The sequence below is a fragment of the Eptesicus fuscus genome, chromosome 10 (assembly GCF_027574615.1).
Source record: "Eptesicus fuscus isolate TK198812 chromosome 10, DD_ASM_mEF_20220401, whole genome shotgun sequence".
Classification (NCBI taxonomy): domain Eukaryota; kingdom Metazoa; phylum Chordata; class Mammalia; order Chiroptera; family Vespertilionidae; genus Eptesicus; species Eptesicus fuscus.
In genome coordinates, this window is record NC_072482.1 from 23633653 (window position 1) to 23650476 (window position 16824).

The window sequence follows — 16824 nt, forward strand, 5'->3', positions numbered from 1 at the left end:
GTGAGGGCCGAGCCCCTTGCACAAATTTTGTGCATCGGGCCTCTAGTTATAATAATCACCACCTACTTATGGTTACCCTATGCATGCAAATCTTTAAACACTAGTGAAATAAATGCTCCTATTAAACTATATGAATATATATTTACCAATGTATTTACTAAGTATGAACTATGATCTTTGCACATTAGTCCTGCCCACAGATTGGCAATATCATTTATTATGAAATACTTATTTTTGCTTTTATTTTTTTCAGATGTATAAACTGAGACTCCAAGATGTACAGTAATTTTCCCATGTGTGAATTCCAAAGTCTGTTCTCTTATTGCTGTATATTACCATTTTCTATGGTGACATTGGAATCCTATGAAGAAACCTGAAATATTCTGAGGTGTTTGTGCTGTTTCTATATTTTCTGTCCCTTAAACATTTTTATTGGGAAGAAAAAACAAAGTGCAAAAAGTGAATTCTAGATCTATAGACATGATTGCATTGTCTTACACTACAAGGTTAATGAAACCCTGGCAATGATTGAGTGATTATGTGAAAGACAAGGAAAGCAGACATTCTCTCACCTGATCAATGGTATGTAAATTTGAAATGTTGGGTATGTATATATGAGTTTGTATGTTTCAGAGATTGAAAAGGATAATTTGGTGGGGGAGGGAGCCATACACATTAGCAAAAACAAATACCACAAAAGACAATGTGTATAGTATAATCCTACATGTTCAGCCACAATACTTAACAGCAAATGTTTAAAAATGTGAACTTGGTAGACTAGAATTAATACCAAATTGAATTTTTCAAAATAATATTCTGTACATTGGAAAGAATCTATGCCTCCTAGAATTTGGAATGGCAAAGCAAGAGAACACCAGATAAAGATATACATGTACTTTAGAAATCATTTTTTTAAAAATTTAGAAAAAATATCAGTAAAATCTTAGATCTTAGAGTAGATTTAAACATGCTAAAATATGTGAGTACATTTCTATGAGATATGATCTGTATATTGCATTGTATATACACTTGAGACCCATATGATCTTACTAACCAATTTTATCCCAATAAATTTAATTTAAATTTTCTTTAAAAAAAGTATGTGAAGACTTAGCCAAATTATACCCACAATACTAAAAAAGCATATTGAGCCCTAGATGGTTTGGCTCAGTGGATAGAATGTTGGCCCATGGACTGAAGGGTCCTGGGTTCAATTATAGACAAGGACACATACCTCAGTTGCGGGATCCCTGGCCCCCTATCGGGGCTCATGCAGGAGGCAACAGTTCCTGTGTCTCTCTTACATTGATGTTTCTCTCTCACTGCCTCTCCCTCCCTTCCACTTTCTCTCAAAATCAATGGGAAAGTATCCTCAGGTGAGGATGAACCAAAACCAAAACAAAACAAGCAAACAAAAGCATGTCGATGTAGTTGTAGAAAATGAGAATAATATTTTTATTGGTATAATTGGGAAATACCAAAGTTTCAAGATACACAGTTGTCCCATTTTTAAGGGAAACTTAATTTCCCAAAACTATAAAGTCTGATAAGCTAAGCATCAATACCCATAAATATTCCAAAATGTATTATTGATGAAAATCTGCATGGATTCATTCAGAAATCTATAAATAACTGTGAATAGATTCTTCTATTAGTCCTTATTTTCATCATTGTTATCAAGTCTTAAATTATACAGTTCACATACTTAGAAAAGCTCAAAGGGGTAGCTAGTTCAATGGATAATATTTAAAAATATCCTGAAAAGATAGAACAATGGACCTAAATAAAAGTGAGGACCTTTAATTGTGATCAATGTAAAAGCCTGTATATAGATTTAAAAGGTCAGTAAATATAATCCAGAGTAGATAGACACCTGACATACCAACAGTTCTTATAAAAAACCAATAACACTTTGTATGTTAACCATGTACAAATTCAACATGCATCCTATTTAATAAAGAGGGAAAATGCTAATTGACCCTCATGCCATTGCAAAAATGGCAGCACCCACAGCCAATATGGAGGGTATATGCTAATTGACTGCCCCATCCTCAAAGATGGCAGTGCCCACAGCCAATAGGAGGGAATATGCTAATTGACTGCCCCACCCTCAAAGATGGCGGTGCCCACAGCCACAAGATGGCAGTGCCCAGTCCCCTCAGCCCTGCCAGGGTGGCAGGCGTGTGGCAAGGCTGGGCCCGCCCCCAGGCAAGCTGGCCGCTCCGTGCACCTGCCTTCAGAGTCCCCCAGTCCCCTCTGCCCCCCAGCCACCGAGGGCCAGCCCGAGGCGCAGGCAAGCCTCGGATGGTGGCTGCTCAGCCACCCAGGGCCACCCGAGGATCAGGTACCAGGGCAAGCCGAGGCTCATGCTGCCGGCAGTGGCAGCAGCAGAGGTGTGATGGGGCATCGCCTTCCCCTGATTGCTGGGTCCCCTCCCGTCCCTGAGGGCTCCTGGACTGTGAGAGGGGGCAGGCCAGGCTGAGGGACCACCCCCTCCAGTGCATGAATTTCCATGCACTGGGCCTCTAGTAAAAATATAATGTGGATGACCAAAACTAAAGATAATTCAAGCATTTTAGAATAATGTTAATGGAAGTACTATTCCAGTCATGGGTAATAGTTATTTCAAAACTTTAAATAAATATATAAATAAATATATAGTGCTGGAGATAAAAATAAAAATAAAACAAAATTACCTAAGACACTATCTCTTTTTTAGGAGCTCACAGTTCAAGTGGGAAAATAGACAAAGAAATATATTTGGAGTATTGTTTTCAACTCTTGTCACTTTATTTTGAAAAATACCATCATTATTTAGTATTAAAAATAATGTATTATAATATGCCAGGTCCTGTCTCTGAGATAACCAAATTAGTATCCTCATTTTATAAATGAAACCACTAGATTGAGATTTAAAAAACAAACAAACAAACAGAAAAACAGCAACAAAAACCTCACAAAAAATATCTAGAAAGTATTAAAACAGACAAAGGAGCATAGAACTTTCTGCCTTGGAATTACTGCTCTTAAAATAAATTGGATATGGATCAGCATTTGTTATTTTTTTGCATAATTAATTTTTTTATTAAAGTGTACCCTGCTGAATCAATGTTTCATAGGATATTAAGTATCTCACACCCAAAGAAAAAGATTCTGTAGCCAAATAATTTTGAGCAAGACTAGGTTTTTTTTTTATTATAAAGCCTTTCCAAGACTTTAAAATTCTGATGTGCATTGTGATTCTCATAAAGGATGGTCTAACAGATTTTTCAAATGCATTTGAACTCAGATTCTTTATTTTTATTCACTGAGTATTGTGAGGGGCTAGTGTTCCATGGAACAGCCATTGGGAAACTCTGGCACTCCAGAAGATCAAGAAAAATCTCAATGTCAGGAATTGGAAATCCTATATAATAAAAGTCTAATATGCTAGGTGTCCAACTGTTCCTTCAATCATTCGACCAGTCACTATCATGCGGACTGACCACCAGGAGGCAGACACTCTGACCAGTAGGTTAGCTTGCTGCTGGGGTCCAGCCAATTGGAACTGACCAAGTTGGGCCTAACACACCCTGGAGCCCTCCTGCGGTTCCTCCCCAGCCCCGATCATGCACCAGTGAGGTCCCTCAGCCTGGCCTGCACCCTCCAGTGATGGCGGAGAGCCAGTTTTGGCCTGATCCCCACAGGCCAGGCCGAGGGACCCACCTGTGCACAAATCCATGCACCGGGCTTCTAGTCTATACTAATAATGTTCATTAGACCAAACATCTTCCGGATGACCTTCTGGACATCCTTTCAGACAAAGCCATGGTGGCAGGGCTGAGGCAGAGGCAGTTAAGGGCGATCAGGCCGGCAGGGGAGAGCAGTTAGGGGGATCAGGCTGGCAGGGGAGAGCAGTTAAGATGATCAGGCTGGCAGGGGAGATCAGTTAGGGGGATCAGGCCAGCAGGCAGGTGAGTGGTTAGGAGTCAGCGGTCCCAGATTGTGAGAGGGATATCCAACTGTCAGACATCCCCTGAGGGGTCCTGGATTGGAGAGGGTGCAGGTTGGGCTGAGGGACACACACACACCCCCGTGCACAAATTTCGTGCACTGGGCCTCTAGTATTCAATAAGGAGACAAAGGGGCCTTAAAGGAGATGTGATACCTGTCTTTAAATCTTTGTCTTATTTTTAAAAGTACATAGTATTTCACCAAAGGGAAGATCTAGATCTAATGAATAGAAGCTACCAGAAATGGATTTCACCTCAAAATAACATTTCAATAAGTTAAAAGAAAATGTAAAAGCTGTCCAACAAAGGTGGCAAATCACCTGTAAAAGGTGTTACTTAAGCAATTTTATCATTGTGTGAAAGGTTTGAGAACTCTGCTCAGCTCCCTGTTTTACTCTTTTTATCTGATGGTTCATTTGCAGTAATTATCAACTGAGATTTCCATACATTTAGTATTTCAGATTTTCTATTCACATTTTTGTACCATTTTGAATTAAACATTTTAGAAACAGAAGACATAGGTAAACTGTCAGACCTATTGTAAATATGATGTCTTACATCAAAATGCAAATAATGTTATATAGATTTTCCAGTTCTTTGTTATTCAATCTAGGAAGGTTATATATTTTGAAGAATTTGTCCATTTCTTCTAGGTTATTAAATATAGTGGCATATAGACTTTCATAGTATTCTTAAATGATCCTTTGTATTTCTGTGGTGTCTGTCATAACTTCTCTGCTTTTATTTTGATTTTGTTTGTTTGAGTCTTTACTCTTTTTTTCATTGGTAAGTCTAGGAAGAACTTTGTCAATTTTATTAGTCTTTTCAAGGAACCAGCTCTTTGTTGCATTATTTTTGTATTGTCTTTTTGTTCTCCATTTTATTTAATTCTCCTCTAATTTTTATTATTTTCTTCCTTCTACTGATGTTGGGCTGCATTTGTTTTACTTGAGATAGGCCTATAATGATATAAGCTTTCTTCTTATTATTGCTTCTGCTGCATCCCAAAAGCATGGTATGTTGTATTGTCCTGCTTATTTGCCTCTATGTTCTTTTGATCTCTTCTTTTATTTCTTCTTTGACCCAAAGCAATTAATAAAATTAAAATTAAAAAAAGACATGCCCAGCAGTGACCTATGAACAAGAAGGTCACAGTTTGACTCGGTGAGAGCACATGCCTGTTGTGGGCTTTGTCCCCAGTGAGGGGCACGTAGGAGGCAGCTGATTAAGGATTCTCTCTCATCATTGATGTGTCTATCTCTTTCTCCCTCTCTCCCTTACTCTCTGAAATCAATAAAATAAAAAAGTAAAATGTTTAAAAAATAAGATGAACAGATAAACAAAAGCTCAGAAACACAGACAATAATATGGTATTACTATAGGGAAAGGGGGCTATGGAGAAGGTAGCAAAGGGTAAAAAGGGTCAAATATATGATGACAGAATGAGATTTGACTTTGAGTGGTGACCACACAATGCAATATACAGATAATGTATTATAGAATCGTACACTTGAAACTTCTATAATGTTATTGACTGACACCCCAATAAATTTAAAAATACACATAATGACACATACAATTTACACTTATTGCCAATGAAAACCAAAGTCACTCTACTTTAATTTAAAAAACACACCAAGTGATTTAAATCATTATATTATGAAGTTCATGTGTGCAGAATAAAATGGACGTTTTCTCACTTATGCAATGAGACAAGAGGCCCCAAAAGCACATGTGGGGATGCACAAGACCATGTGGCACACAGAGATTGGTGTCAGGAGTCGGGAAAAGCTGTGGAATGTAGAAGACTCATTTCAGATCAATTACTCTTGATATGTCTGGACCTCGTCTTCAATGCCATGACACCCAAAGAAAACATGATTTGATAGATCACATGGGTTATTGATGGATTTTACTACAATTAACATTTGTTTGCTAAAACAAGTTAGATATAAAGCCCATACCTATTTGCATATTCCTTGATGATCTGATATATGCTAATCTTAATTGTTTCATTTTCAAATCGATTGTTGCTCCGGTCCTTGTATATTCGAAATTCAGCTGCTGTAACTGCTTCTCCATGAGGGATTTGAGTAAGATCAAACCGGAATTCTTTGTAATGCCTTCGCTGGTGAGAAAAATCCTTGTCTCTTTCAACTAGAAAAGAAAAAAGGAGAGAGAAAATGAGCTTTTTATAAAATATGAAAAATGAATGACAAATTCTCCAGCTTTGTAATTAAAACAAACAAGCAGGATATTCTAAAACTGGGAAAGCACTAAAACCACAGACTCATACATGTTTCCAGTTGAAGGAAACTCCACAAACCAACAACCTTCGGTTCAAAAGCAATATAACCTCTGTGGTTTTATTACAAATTCCTGGATCTTAAATGGAAAGGTTATCCCAAAATGTTTCTTAAAAGTGGAGGTTGAAAAATGATTACTAGTATGTATCCAGTACCAGAGCACAGAGGGTTCATACAGGAATTAGGAATATGTTATAGAAACTTCCAGAGTTGCAGGTGAAGTCGAGGGTGAGATTTAGCACAGCTGAGGGAGGAGGAGGAGAAGGAAGACTGAGAAATTGCAGGCACGTAAGGACAGTGTTTATGACATTTTAGAGATCAAGGACATAAAGCAAACTCATTTTCGGAATAAAGATTATTTCTAAAATGTCTTCCCCAGAAGAGTTTTTATTCTCCTTTCAGCAAATGAAATGTTTTGTTGTTTTTTAAATATACTTTCATTAGTTCTTATAGATTGTTTAGTACAATCTCCTTACCTTTGGTACAGCATACAAGCTCTCAAAGACCTCTTTCTGCTCTTCCTCAGAATTGAGAGGGGAATATATTTCCCCCTTCAGCAATCTTCCAATAAATAAAGTCAGAGAACGCTGCCTCTTGGGCATATTAAGGGATGTTGAAGAATTCAGCAGAGCAGGTGTCCAGCATATTATTAATTCAGCTTTGTAAAATACTTTATTATTTGATACACTCTATATGTACTGGTACCAAAAACTTTCTTACAAAATACCTATATGAAGGGTTCATTTTCAGCGATGCAATATCATTTGATGTTTCCTCAAAAGCTCAGTTATGTAGGCTAATTTACAACAGGATCACAAAAAGCCCACTGAAAAACACTGCATGCGAGGTGTCTCACTTTTACAGTTTTCCAGTGATAAGTTTCATTGCTAAATTTTGTTCCAAGAAAATAAAAAAATGTATAAGTTGTATAAATAAATTCACCACGTTCTTGGATTAAGATACAAAAATATATTTAGGAGTTTAATTGAAATTATGTCAGCACTGTTATATATATCAGAAACCTGGGGTCCTAAATGAGAAAAGGGTTAAGATTAAGGAAGAGAGAAGAGGGTCATGACCACCAGGAGTGACTGTGGGAGAGAAGGCTGCTAGACCTGTGTTCTAGGGCCAGATGGGTTCCACACCCGAGAGGAAGTTTTTGAGAAAGGCACCCACAATTCCTCGGCTTCACCATCCAAAATAATCTCCGGTTTACTTTCCCCAGAAGAGCAGGCAGTGGTTTAGGAGAAGGCAGAGCTCATCCCCACCCCCACCACAGATACCTATGCCAGCAAAGAGAAAGCTATAAACTCTACCTGGAGGCATTTCTGTCCTATGGAGTTTGGCAAGGATGGTGCTCTTGGGCTGTCGGACTCACACTAACACAACCTCACATGATTCGTGAAGTTTTGTTTTTTAAAAAATATCATTATCTTGGTCCTAAGAGAGATCCATTGCCAGGGAGATTATCAACTTTTCCTTAAATAAGGAAGATACCCTCACTTTTAGGATCCTATTTTGATCCATAATTTAAACCTCTTTTCGGTGGTAATAGTGGAGACTGCCATGAACTTGTCTTCTTTGTTTCCATTTGTCCATTCTCCTGATTGAGCCATTTGAGAAGGTAAGGGTAGAAAATACCTAGAAACTCGCTATCTAGTCACTGAAAGTACATGTATGAATATTAAAACTAGCCACAACTTTTGTTTTCAGAGAACTTTAATTCTATGTAAACCTGTTCTTTTCTGATCTTAATTTAAACAAAGTGGGAGACAATATGAAACAGCTTTAAATAGCACTGTTCTAAGTATTTTTAAATATTATCACACTTCATGACAATCTATGAGGTAGGTTCCATCATTTAAGGCATAGGGAATAAATTCCTCGCCAAAAAGCTTGCACCTAAGCATTCGATGCCACCTATGGCTATGGTTCTTAAATGCCAAATATCCTGCTTCTGCTTATAGACTATTTATACTTTGCCCTAATTTATGAAGTATTTATGCTTTAATAAAAATCTAAAACCTCACATTCACAAGTTCAAAATCCAAAAAGCTCTGAAAACAAAAAGTTTGGCTTCAAGTTCGTTTGGCAAAAGAGCTGAAGATTAACTGATTTGAGGCCATTTAAAGTTTCTATTTATTCCACTTCAATATGAATATTTATTGCTTTGCCGCAGAAATGTTCACTTGTTCGACGAGGTGGCACTACCCCAGCTCTACTTCACGAGTCCCATACTTTGTGATCCATACACCAACCAGCCATTCAAAAATGTGTCTTCTCTATTCTGAAAGTCAATATTCAACATTCTAAGGTGCAACAATCATCATCCAATTTATCACTAGCAATCCATTTTATATTTGAAATTAGGACCAAAATAACTACAGTACTAGAAATAAGGGCTGCGGCATGAGTTTGCTAGGATCCAGTCTACAGCATGCACCTGGATAATGCAGATGAGTTTTGAATTCATATTATGTAAAGTCATCTACTGTTCTGGAATCCCCTGTGAGATGTTAGTGTAATAAAGTGGAAAGCTAGAATTTCAGCTGTTATTATAAAATTTCAGTTTTATAATCCAGGCTATTTAACCTAACCCCTTAAGGGGGGAGGGGGGGGGGCAAATATTCAAAGAGTTTCATAAAAATGTATATTAAGTGTACCACACAGAATACAGTTGCAGTGCAGATTTGTCCACTTACTCAAAATCCTATATCCTACTGCTTTGAATTATAATTTCACTCTTAAATTTCATGGGACATGTTGGAGTGAGTAATGAAATAAAACTCGTTTTTCTATAGCATTGCACTCCTAATGATGCTCACAAATATTCACAAGGTAATCTCAGTTACCTCAAAGAGTAATGCTAGGGAGGATCAAATATTAACATCCCTGATTTAAGGATGAGAAAGTGGGTGATGACAGCTAGGCGGTAACAGATGTCTGTCTTCTAACGCTCATAATAAATCTTTGTTCAATGTCCATACCACCTACATAATGACATCCTGCTGTTCCGTACTTAGAGACTAGTTCATTGTTAGTATATTTAAGCAATGTTTCTCAATAGTAGACAAAAAAAAAGTGGCAAGTAGTATGGAAAATCAGGGGTTTGATCATCAGTATGAAATTAACAACCAACACAATACATTGCCTAATTCAAGGATGTCTTCTAATAAATATTGGTTGGTTGAAAAAACTGTATAAATGGATCAAAATCAAGTTCTATCTTTTTAATTGATTTTTAGAGAGAGAGGAAAGGAGAGGAATAGATAAAAAACATTTAGGAGAGAGAAACATCATCGATTGGCTGCCTCCTGCATGTCCCCTTCTGGGGGCAACCCAGGCATGTACCCTTACCAGGAATCGAACATCCATCTCTTGGTTCCTGGGTTTATGTTTAACCTTAGCCACACCAGCTGGGCAGGTTCTATCGTTTTAGGCAGCACAATCTTTGCTGCATTCCCAAATGACTAAAGGCATAATAATTTATTTAACTCTCATTTATTTGGCACATACTTTGTTTAATCCACACAACCTTACTTATATCCAAAAGTTTCTATAACATGCCCAAGAAACTACAATGTATAACTTGATCTGAAAACAAATTAGATCCCAGGGTCAAGATTTTAATTCCCAAGTCCTCAACATCACAGTACTTTGCTTGTTTGTTATTCCTGGATTTAGTATTGTTTGTTTGTTTGTTTGTTTGTTTGTTTGATCTAACTCTCACTCAGGAGAGCTGGTCTTCTTCCAATACTTTCATTCTCCTGCATGACGCTCCTACTCTGTAGGAGCTCTGCTCATTTCTGAACTCTGCTCATTCTTCTAGAACTCACACCTTCCAATCAGTCTTAGCAAATGCTGTGTTATATTCACTTATTTAATATTGATTCTATATCTTACCTAGAAAATGTTTATGAATAAATAATGGTTGTATTCATAACTTGAATTAGTGTTATCTAATATTTATATGAGTGTGTGAGGTCATTCTTTTACTACAACCATATTTTAAAAATAATTGTAATTCACCATCTGGATCCCTTCATACTTGAATCTTTTTCCTACAATACCTACTACCAAAAACAACACTCCCAAAGCAGATGAAAAAAATATATATACACACACATTTTATATTCCCTAAATGTAAGATTTTTATATAAGATAGCCATGCCTTGTTTATATTGTAATGATTTTGGTCAATATTAAGTACTCTGTTTCTCTGTATATTACAATGTGCTATAACCCATTGTAAATGGCTTGGGAAGCTTAAAAGACAAACAAGAAGAAAAAAAAATTAAATGTATACTATTCTTGTTTTTTAAAAAATTTCTATTGTGTTAAATATTTGGCCCTTTCAATTCACTCTGTAATTTACATGTTATATCAACTAAATACCATGAGGCTCCTAAAAAATCTTTACTATAATTTCTATGAAAATTACTAGATTAAAATATGCATTATCCCATGGAAATCATAACTAAGTTAGTATTTCATGGTAGAAAATACTCTCTTAATTACTGGACAAAATAATGAGAAACAAATAAAACAAAATAAAACAGCAAGAGGATTAGCTCCTTCAAGTCAGAACCCAGACTTGCCAAGGAGATAGAATGACAAAAGTGTTAAAACATACTGAGATAGAAGGATGACACTTTTCTCTACAAGTGGAGACCATTTGTTTATCGCATTCCATAGCCACCATTTCCCTCATGTACAGTGGACAAGAGAGTTCAGGAACAAACATAACTGGATTTACAACACACATCCTGTGTCAGTCAATTCACCTATGAAAATTGTCTTTAAAAAGAGTACACAGTGACCTGCCCAGACTGCCATTTTCATATCTGCTTACACTACTAACAAGGTCAACAGGCTACATTTTGCCAAACAGTCACACATACATTACACTTAATGCCACATGCTCTTCTCCCATTGTCATTTATGAGACATGATTATTTAGAAAATTATGTATAAACCAATGAGTATCACCATTAAAATAAGTTCATTAACATAGGGTTGCTTATTTATTTGAGTTGATGGTTGCCAAGAGTGCTTTCTACAAAAATTAAAAAGAGTTGCTTTACTGCATATACATACACCCAACCTCACTAAAAATAAACCATCAAAAATTGAGCAATATTGATTCAACTTAACAATCAAACACAGTCACGATGATGGGGGTGAATATACTTCCTTCTACTTCTAGGAAGCAAGTTTTTGTGTTCCAAACTTTTCCATCTATGTGAACTACCTAAAACAACAGAAAGCTCACCTACCCTGATAGAACCAGAGAATGAATTTATTATTATATTTTGGTTTTAAAAAGTGGCAACATCAAAGCATACAAGAGATAAAATATGAATCAAAAGATTCTCATTCCATGATTAATGAGCTGATAGTGAAAAGAAACAGGATTCCCCTTATATAAGCATCAAACTACATTCTAAGTGCTCTAAATTGCCAAAGTTCTGTGAAGATTAAGCTTCTCGTGGTTAAAGACATACACTAAAACCTTTTATTGTTGCGATATAACTTAACAGAAGTTAATGACTGATTGCACTCTCTCCTTTTTCTAAACAAACACCTCTCTGAATGACTTTATCATTAATAGAAATGGGATAGAAATGTCAAGACTAAATATTTTCATGTCCACAATATCTGAAGAGTGAAAGTAATTAACAGAGGCTTGCCATTTTATCTCTTTAGTGATTTATCTGCATTTTTCAGGAGACGCATTCATGGGCAATCAATCTTAATCTCCCACACAGGGCTGTAACTTGGAAGACACAAATAGAACCAGTAGCTGCAAGGCAAAGATAGCATTCTCCAAGGAGCCTAACCAGCTGTTGAAAGAATACACATCATTGTTTGCTGCTGAGTGCAAAAAATCATTAAGAGATTAATCATAGAATTATTACTTATCTCTGTTGCATTTTAAAGTAAAAGAAAAAAAGCAAATATATCATGTGTCTACCAAAATACGTCACTTAGCAAGACATCCTCACCTACTAGTCCACTGAGAAACATAAACTTGGTCTTATAAAGGCCTATTCATTGGTCAGCAAATGCACATTACATGTTTCTTTGAATGGAGAACCATTCCAGAGAGTGTGGTAAACTCCAGATTCCAGAAACCCTAACAGCCTCTTAACACCATAGCAAAGAGTGACCTGGAAGAGAGAAAATTGTCCCCCTGAATGTTTTGTTTCACAGAACAATTTCAGTGGACTTTCATATGTTAAAGTAGTCTTTCTTATGAAGTCATAAATGCTTCATGAATACAGTTTTATACAGAAGGGAAATCTCAAAAGAAAGGTGAGATGGTTAAATAATTTAAATATTGCAATAGGATAAATATTAATTTTTGAATCAATTTAAAATACAGTGCATATAATTTGAAATTTACAAAATGTAATTAATTATCAAATATGTTTTATTATTTTGCTTAAAAAATATAACTAATTTCACCCTGGCATTGTGGCTCAATTGGTTGGAGCACCATCCCATGCACCAAAGGGTCACAGGTTCTATTCATGGTCAGGGCACATAACCGGGTTGCGGATTCAGTCCCTGGTCAGGGCACATACAGGAGGCAACTGGTCATTGTTTCTCTCTCACATAGATGTTTCTTTCTCTCTTCTCTCTCTCTCTCTCTCTCTCTCTCTCTCTCTCTCTCTCTCTCTTCCTCTCTCTCACTTTCCCTCCCCCTTTCTCTCTCTTAAAACATTAAAAACATACCCTGTGGTGAGAATTAAAATATAATAAATAAATTAATTAATTTAAAAAACCTATTTAGTGACCACAATATGTGAAGTCTTATATAAAGAGAGCTTTGGAATTGCGATGAAGATGTCTCATGGTCTACCTCCTTAGATTGGATGGTCTCAGCCCTCAATAGTTATTCAGAATATTATAATGATAAGAGCTATACATATCAAACAGTGGTATAAAATGGATATATTTAAGTTAATAAATAATAACCATAAAATTAACTGCTGATTTCATAAAAATTAATATATTTCAAATTTTTATTTCTTCTCCCATATTTGATGCAATAAGGTAGATTCTCCATTATCTTTTCCATAGTACAGGTTTTAAAAAACTAACACATTAACTTCCTCAGTGTCACAAAGTGAGTTAACTACAAAGCCAGGAATAGTGTCTAGAACTATGACTCCAAATTTAATGTTCTGTGCACCAGAATTTCAACTATCAATGACTGCTATTTCTGTCTCATGGCAAAGGTCTTCCTCTTTCATTCCAAGGTCCGTGTTTCCATTTGAGTCTTGCTCTCAATTTCCTGCACTCATTCTTAGCAATTTTTCTCCTGTGTGTTCAATTTCTCTTTTTACTCTGTCATTGGTCTGGATAACAGAATACTGGAAACCCACCTATAGATGAACATATTGGGTTTATTGACTTGTTTCAACGTATGTCCTGGACAGATTCCATAGAGATCCTTGGTAAGGGATGTTAGAATTCATTGGGATTATTAGAGTGATTTGGGCAAAGATTCAAAGAGGCAGGGTTTTGCTCTGGAACTAGGTGCCCTCATGAAGCAAAGGTAATGATTGGTATTTTAATAAGTTTTTCCAGAATTTGGAAAGAAGAGAAGTAGAATAAAGAAGTAAGTAGAATAGGCAAAGCAGCAGCAGTCACTAATATTATCCAAGAAAGGGTCATTTTCAAGATTTGAACAAAGTTCTTGTTTTTAATCTGTGCTCAGATATGATTGTAAAATGGTCCTATTTTTTTACTCCCCCCCCCCTTTTTTACAGTCATAGAGCAGTCTTGTCCAGTATGTTCCACAGGAGGACTATGAATGCTGGGCCATCTCCTAGCAACTGCAAGTTCAGTCGGCCTCCTGTCTGTCAGGAAGGCCTTTTCTTGTTCTCTCCTTCCATATATGCTAATCTTGATACCCTAAAGAAAGATAGCTCCTCTGCAACTTCTACATTTATTCTATCTCCAAATACTTATTGGCTAACTGGTCCAAACCCTAATAGTAAAGAACATATAAGAAGCAAAAGAATAGGAGTGCAGACATAGAAAAATACAGTTATGATATAACTAGAGGCCCGGTGCACAAAATTTGTGCACAGGTAGGGTGCCTAGGCCTGGCCAGCAATCAGGGCCAATCAGGGCCTTCTGGCTGCTGGCCGGGGCCTTCCTTCATTCCGTGCCATCCCCTGGTGGTCAGGACACGTCATAGCAAGCAATCGAACTCCCGGTCTCCTGGTCAAACTCCCAAGGGGACACTTTGCATATTAGCCTTTTATAGGTATAGATTGTGATGAGGCTTATGAGGGATATGTGTAATGTAAGGCAGATTAAAATGGAACAAAACATTATGTGGGAGGCTTCAAAAGAAGATCATTTTGAGCTTGGTCTTAAAGAATTATCCCTGGTATAGAAAATAGTTCATATAGAAATAGAGGTGATAGCTTATGACCAAAGTAGTAAATAATAAATGGTCATTGTTAATGCACATTATGGGATCTAGGAGATCAGTGGTAGAATATGAGTAATATTAAGACTTTTCTGGGATTTGATCAATATTTTCTAGTATTCCCATCCTACTGATGCATTCTATAATAATTAGTTTACAAGAACCTATTTTTGTAATAAAATATACATATATTTTTATTGATTTCAGAGAGGAAGGGAAGAGAGAGAGATAAAAATATCAATGATGAGAGAGAATCATTGATTGGCTGCCTCCTGCACACCCCTCATTGGGGATCAAGCCCAAAACCTGGGCATGTGCCCTAGACTGGAATCCAACCTGGGACCCTTCAGTCCACAGGCCAACACTCTATCCACTGAGCCAAACCAGCTAGGGCATGAACCTATTTTTAAAAATCAGTATCACCTAGCACAGGCAAGCATATAGTCAACACTCAAAGAGTTTTGAAAGTCAAGGGAATTAATGATTCTTCAATAATTATCTTCCTTTCCTAACTTGATAGTTTTGCTCATCTTTTCCTGTAATTAAAATGTTTCCCTCATTTTCAGTGATCCAAATTCTACCTCTACTTAAAATTTCCCATTCTAACCCCACAAAGATAATTTTGGCAATTCCTATCCAAATTAATTTTCCTGCTGGGAACCCAATAGCACTTTTCCTGGGTCTCCCCTTTTGATAATGGAGATGGCTTGTACCATAGTTAAGAGTCCCTGATTTCAAATGAGAAAAACTTGAATTTAATCTTAATCCCTAGCTTAATAAAGAGTGTGATATGAGGAAATCTACTCATCATCCCTCCCTATGTCTTTATTTTTCCATCTTTAAAATGATGATAAAAGGCCTACTCCACAGTGTGCTGAAAAGGTTAAATGATATTTATCTTGAGAGAGAATCTTAGCATAGGGTCTGGAACATAGCAAGTTCTTCAAAAGTAGAATCTATCATATTAAACACTTTCCATTTGCATTATAATTATTATGTCACCTTATATTTACCCCATGAGTAAGATAAGCCAGAGAAATGTCCATGTTTTTTGTTGTTGTTTTTATTTCTGTATTTTTGGACATAATTCAAACAGGGCTTTTTGTATAGTAATGGTCAACAAAAGTTTAATTATATAAAATCGCTACCTGTCCTAAAACACAGCCATTTTGATTACCAAAATGTCAATTTCTTTATCTGTAATATATGTATTAAAGGGGATTAATGTTGTTGCTTTTAAAAAATAATTATTGTAGTGAAATTAAAAAAATCTTCAGCCTAGATTTCTATAATAGTAGAGAGATAGTCATTTCACATCTATAAGGTAGAGAACATAGGAGCATATATTTTGACATTTATATATTCCCCATCAGTTCAATGGAATTTGCTGGTTCTGACAGAACTCTTCTTTAATCAAGTCTGAAGTCACTTAGTTATTTTTATCCCTGAAGATAATAATGAATACTCAAGTAAAAAAAAAAAAGTTTTATCATTTTTGTTATAGGCATTTCATATAGGAAACCATTAAAATTTAAAACAAATATTCAACGTTTTTGTGTTGAATATGAATATTAAATTCCAATTAGTTTAGAATACAGATGATACATGATTAATTCATTTTGTATAATTCAAAATGATTACTTAATGATGAGTAAATATATTTAGTATATAAATAATGGATTTTAATCACACTATGTACAAATATTTGAGAAAAGTGTGTTTGCCTATAACAAATCAATGTAAAGTCACAACTCTCTGATAATCACCTTTTGGTAAATATTTATTTCTTGTGGTTTAAAGATTGCCTGGCAGCTGGAGGTCAACTAATCTCACCAGATTTTACTGAATGACCTGGTGAATTCTTCTGCTCCATAAGTTGAAAAAAAAAAATCCATTTTAACCACCTGAAGGTGACGGAGGTTTCAGTAAATCGATATACAGCAAAGTACCTTCCTTTACAACTTGAATACAATGAATGATACTTTATCTGCAATGAATATTTTCGGTTGTCTGACAAAAACAGGTCAAAGGTTTTGTGAGTTCTCTTCTGAAAGTGCTCAGAGCCTTCTCTAATGAC

At 36.1% G+C, this 16824-nt stretch overlaps 1 protein-coding gene across 2 annotated transcripts in view; it reads right to left on the reverse strand.

Moving 5' to 3' along the window:
• The window catches only part of BMP5 (bone morphogenetic protein 5), a 114553-nt gene that overhangs the window by 50756 nt on the left and 46973 nt on the right, over positions 1 to 16824 (reverse strand). For both annotated transcript variants that reach the window (XM_054722191.1, XM_008155627.3), the window contains exon 2: positions 5957 to 6149. In XM_054722191.1, the coding sequence (XP_054578166.1) occupies positions 5957 to 6149 (193 nt within the window). The remainder of the gene's footprint in view (positions 1 to 5956; positions 6150 to 16824) is intronic.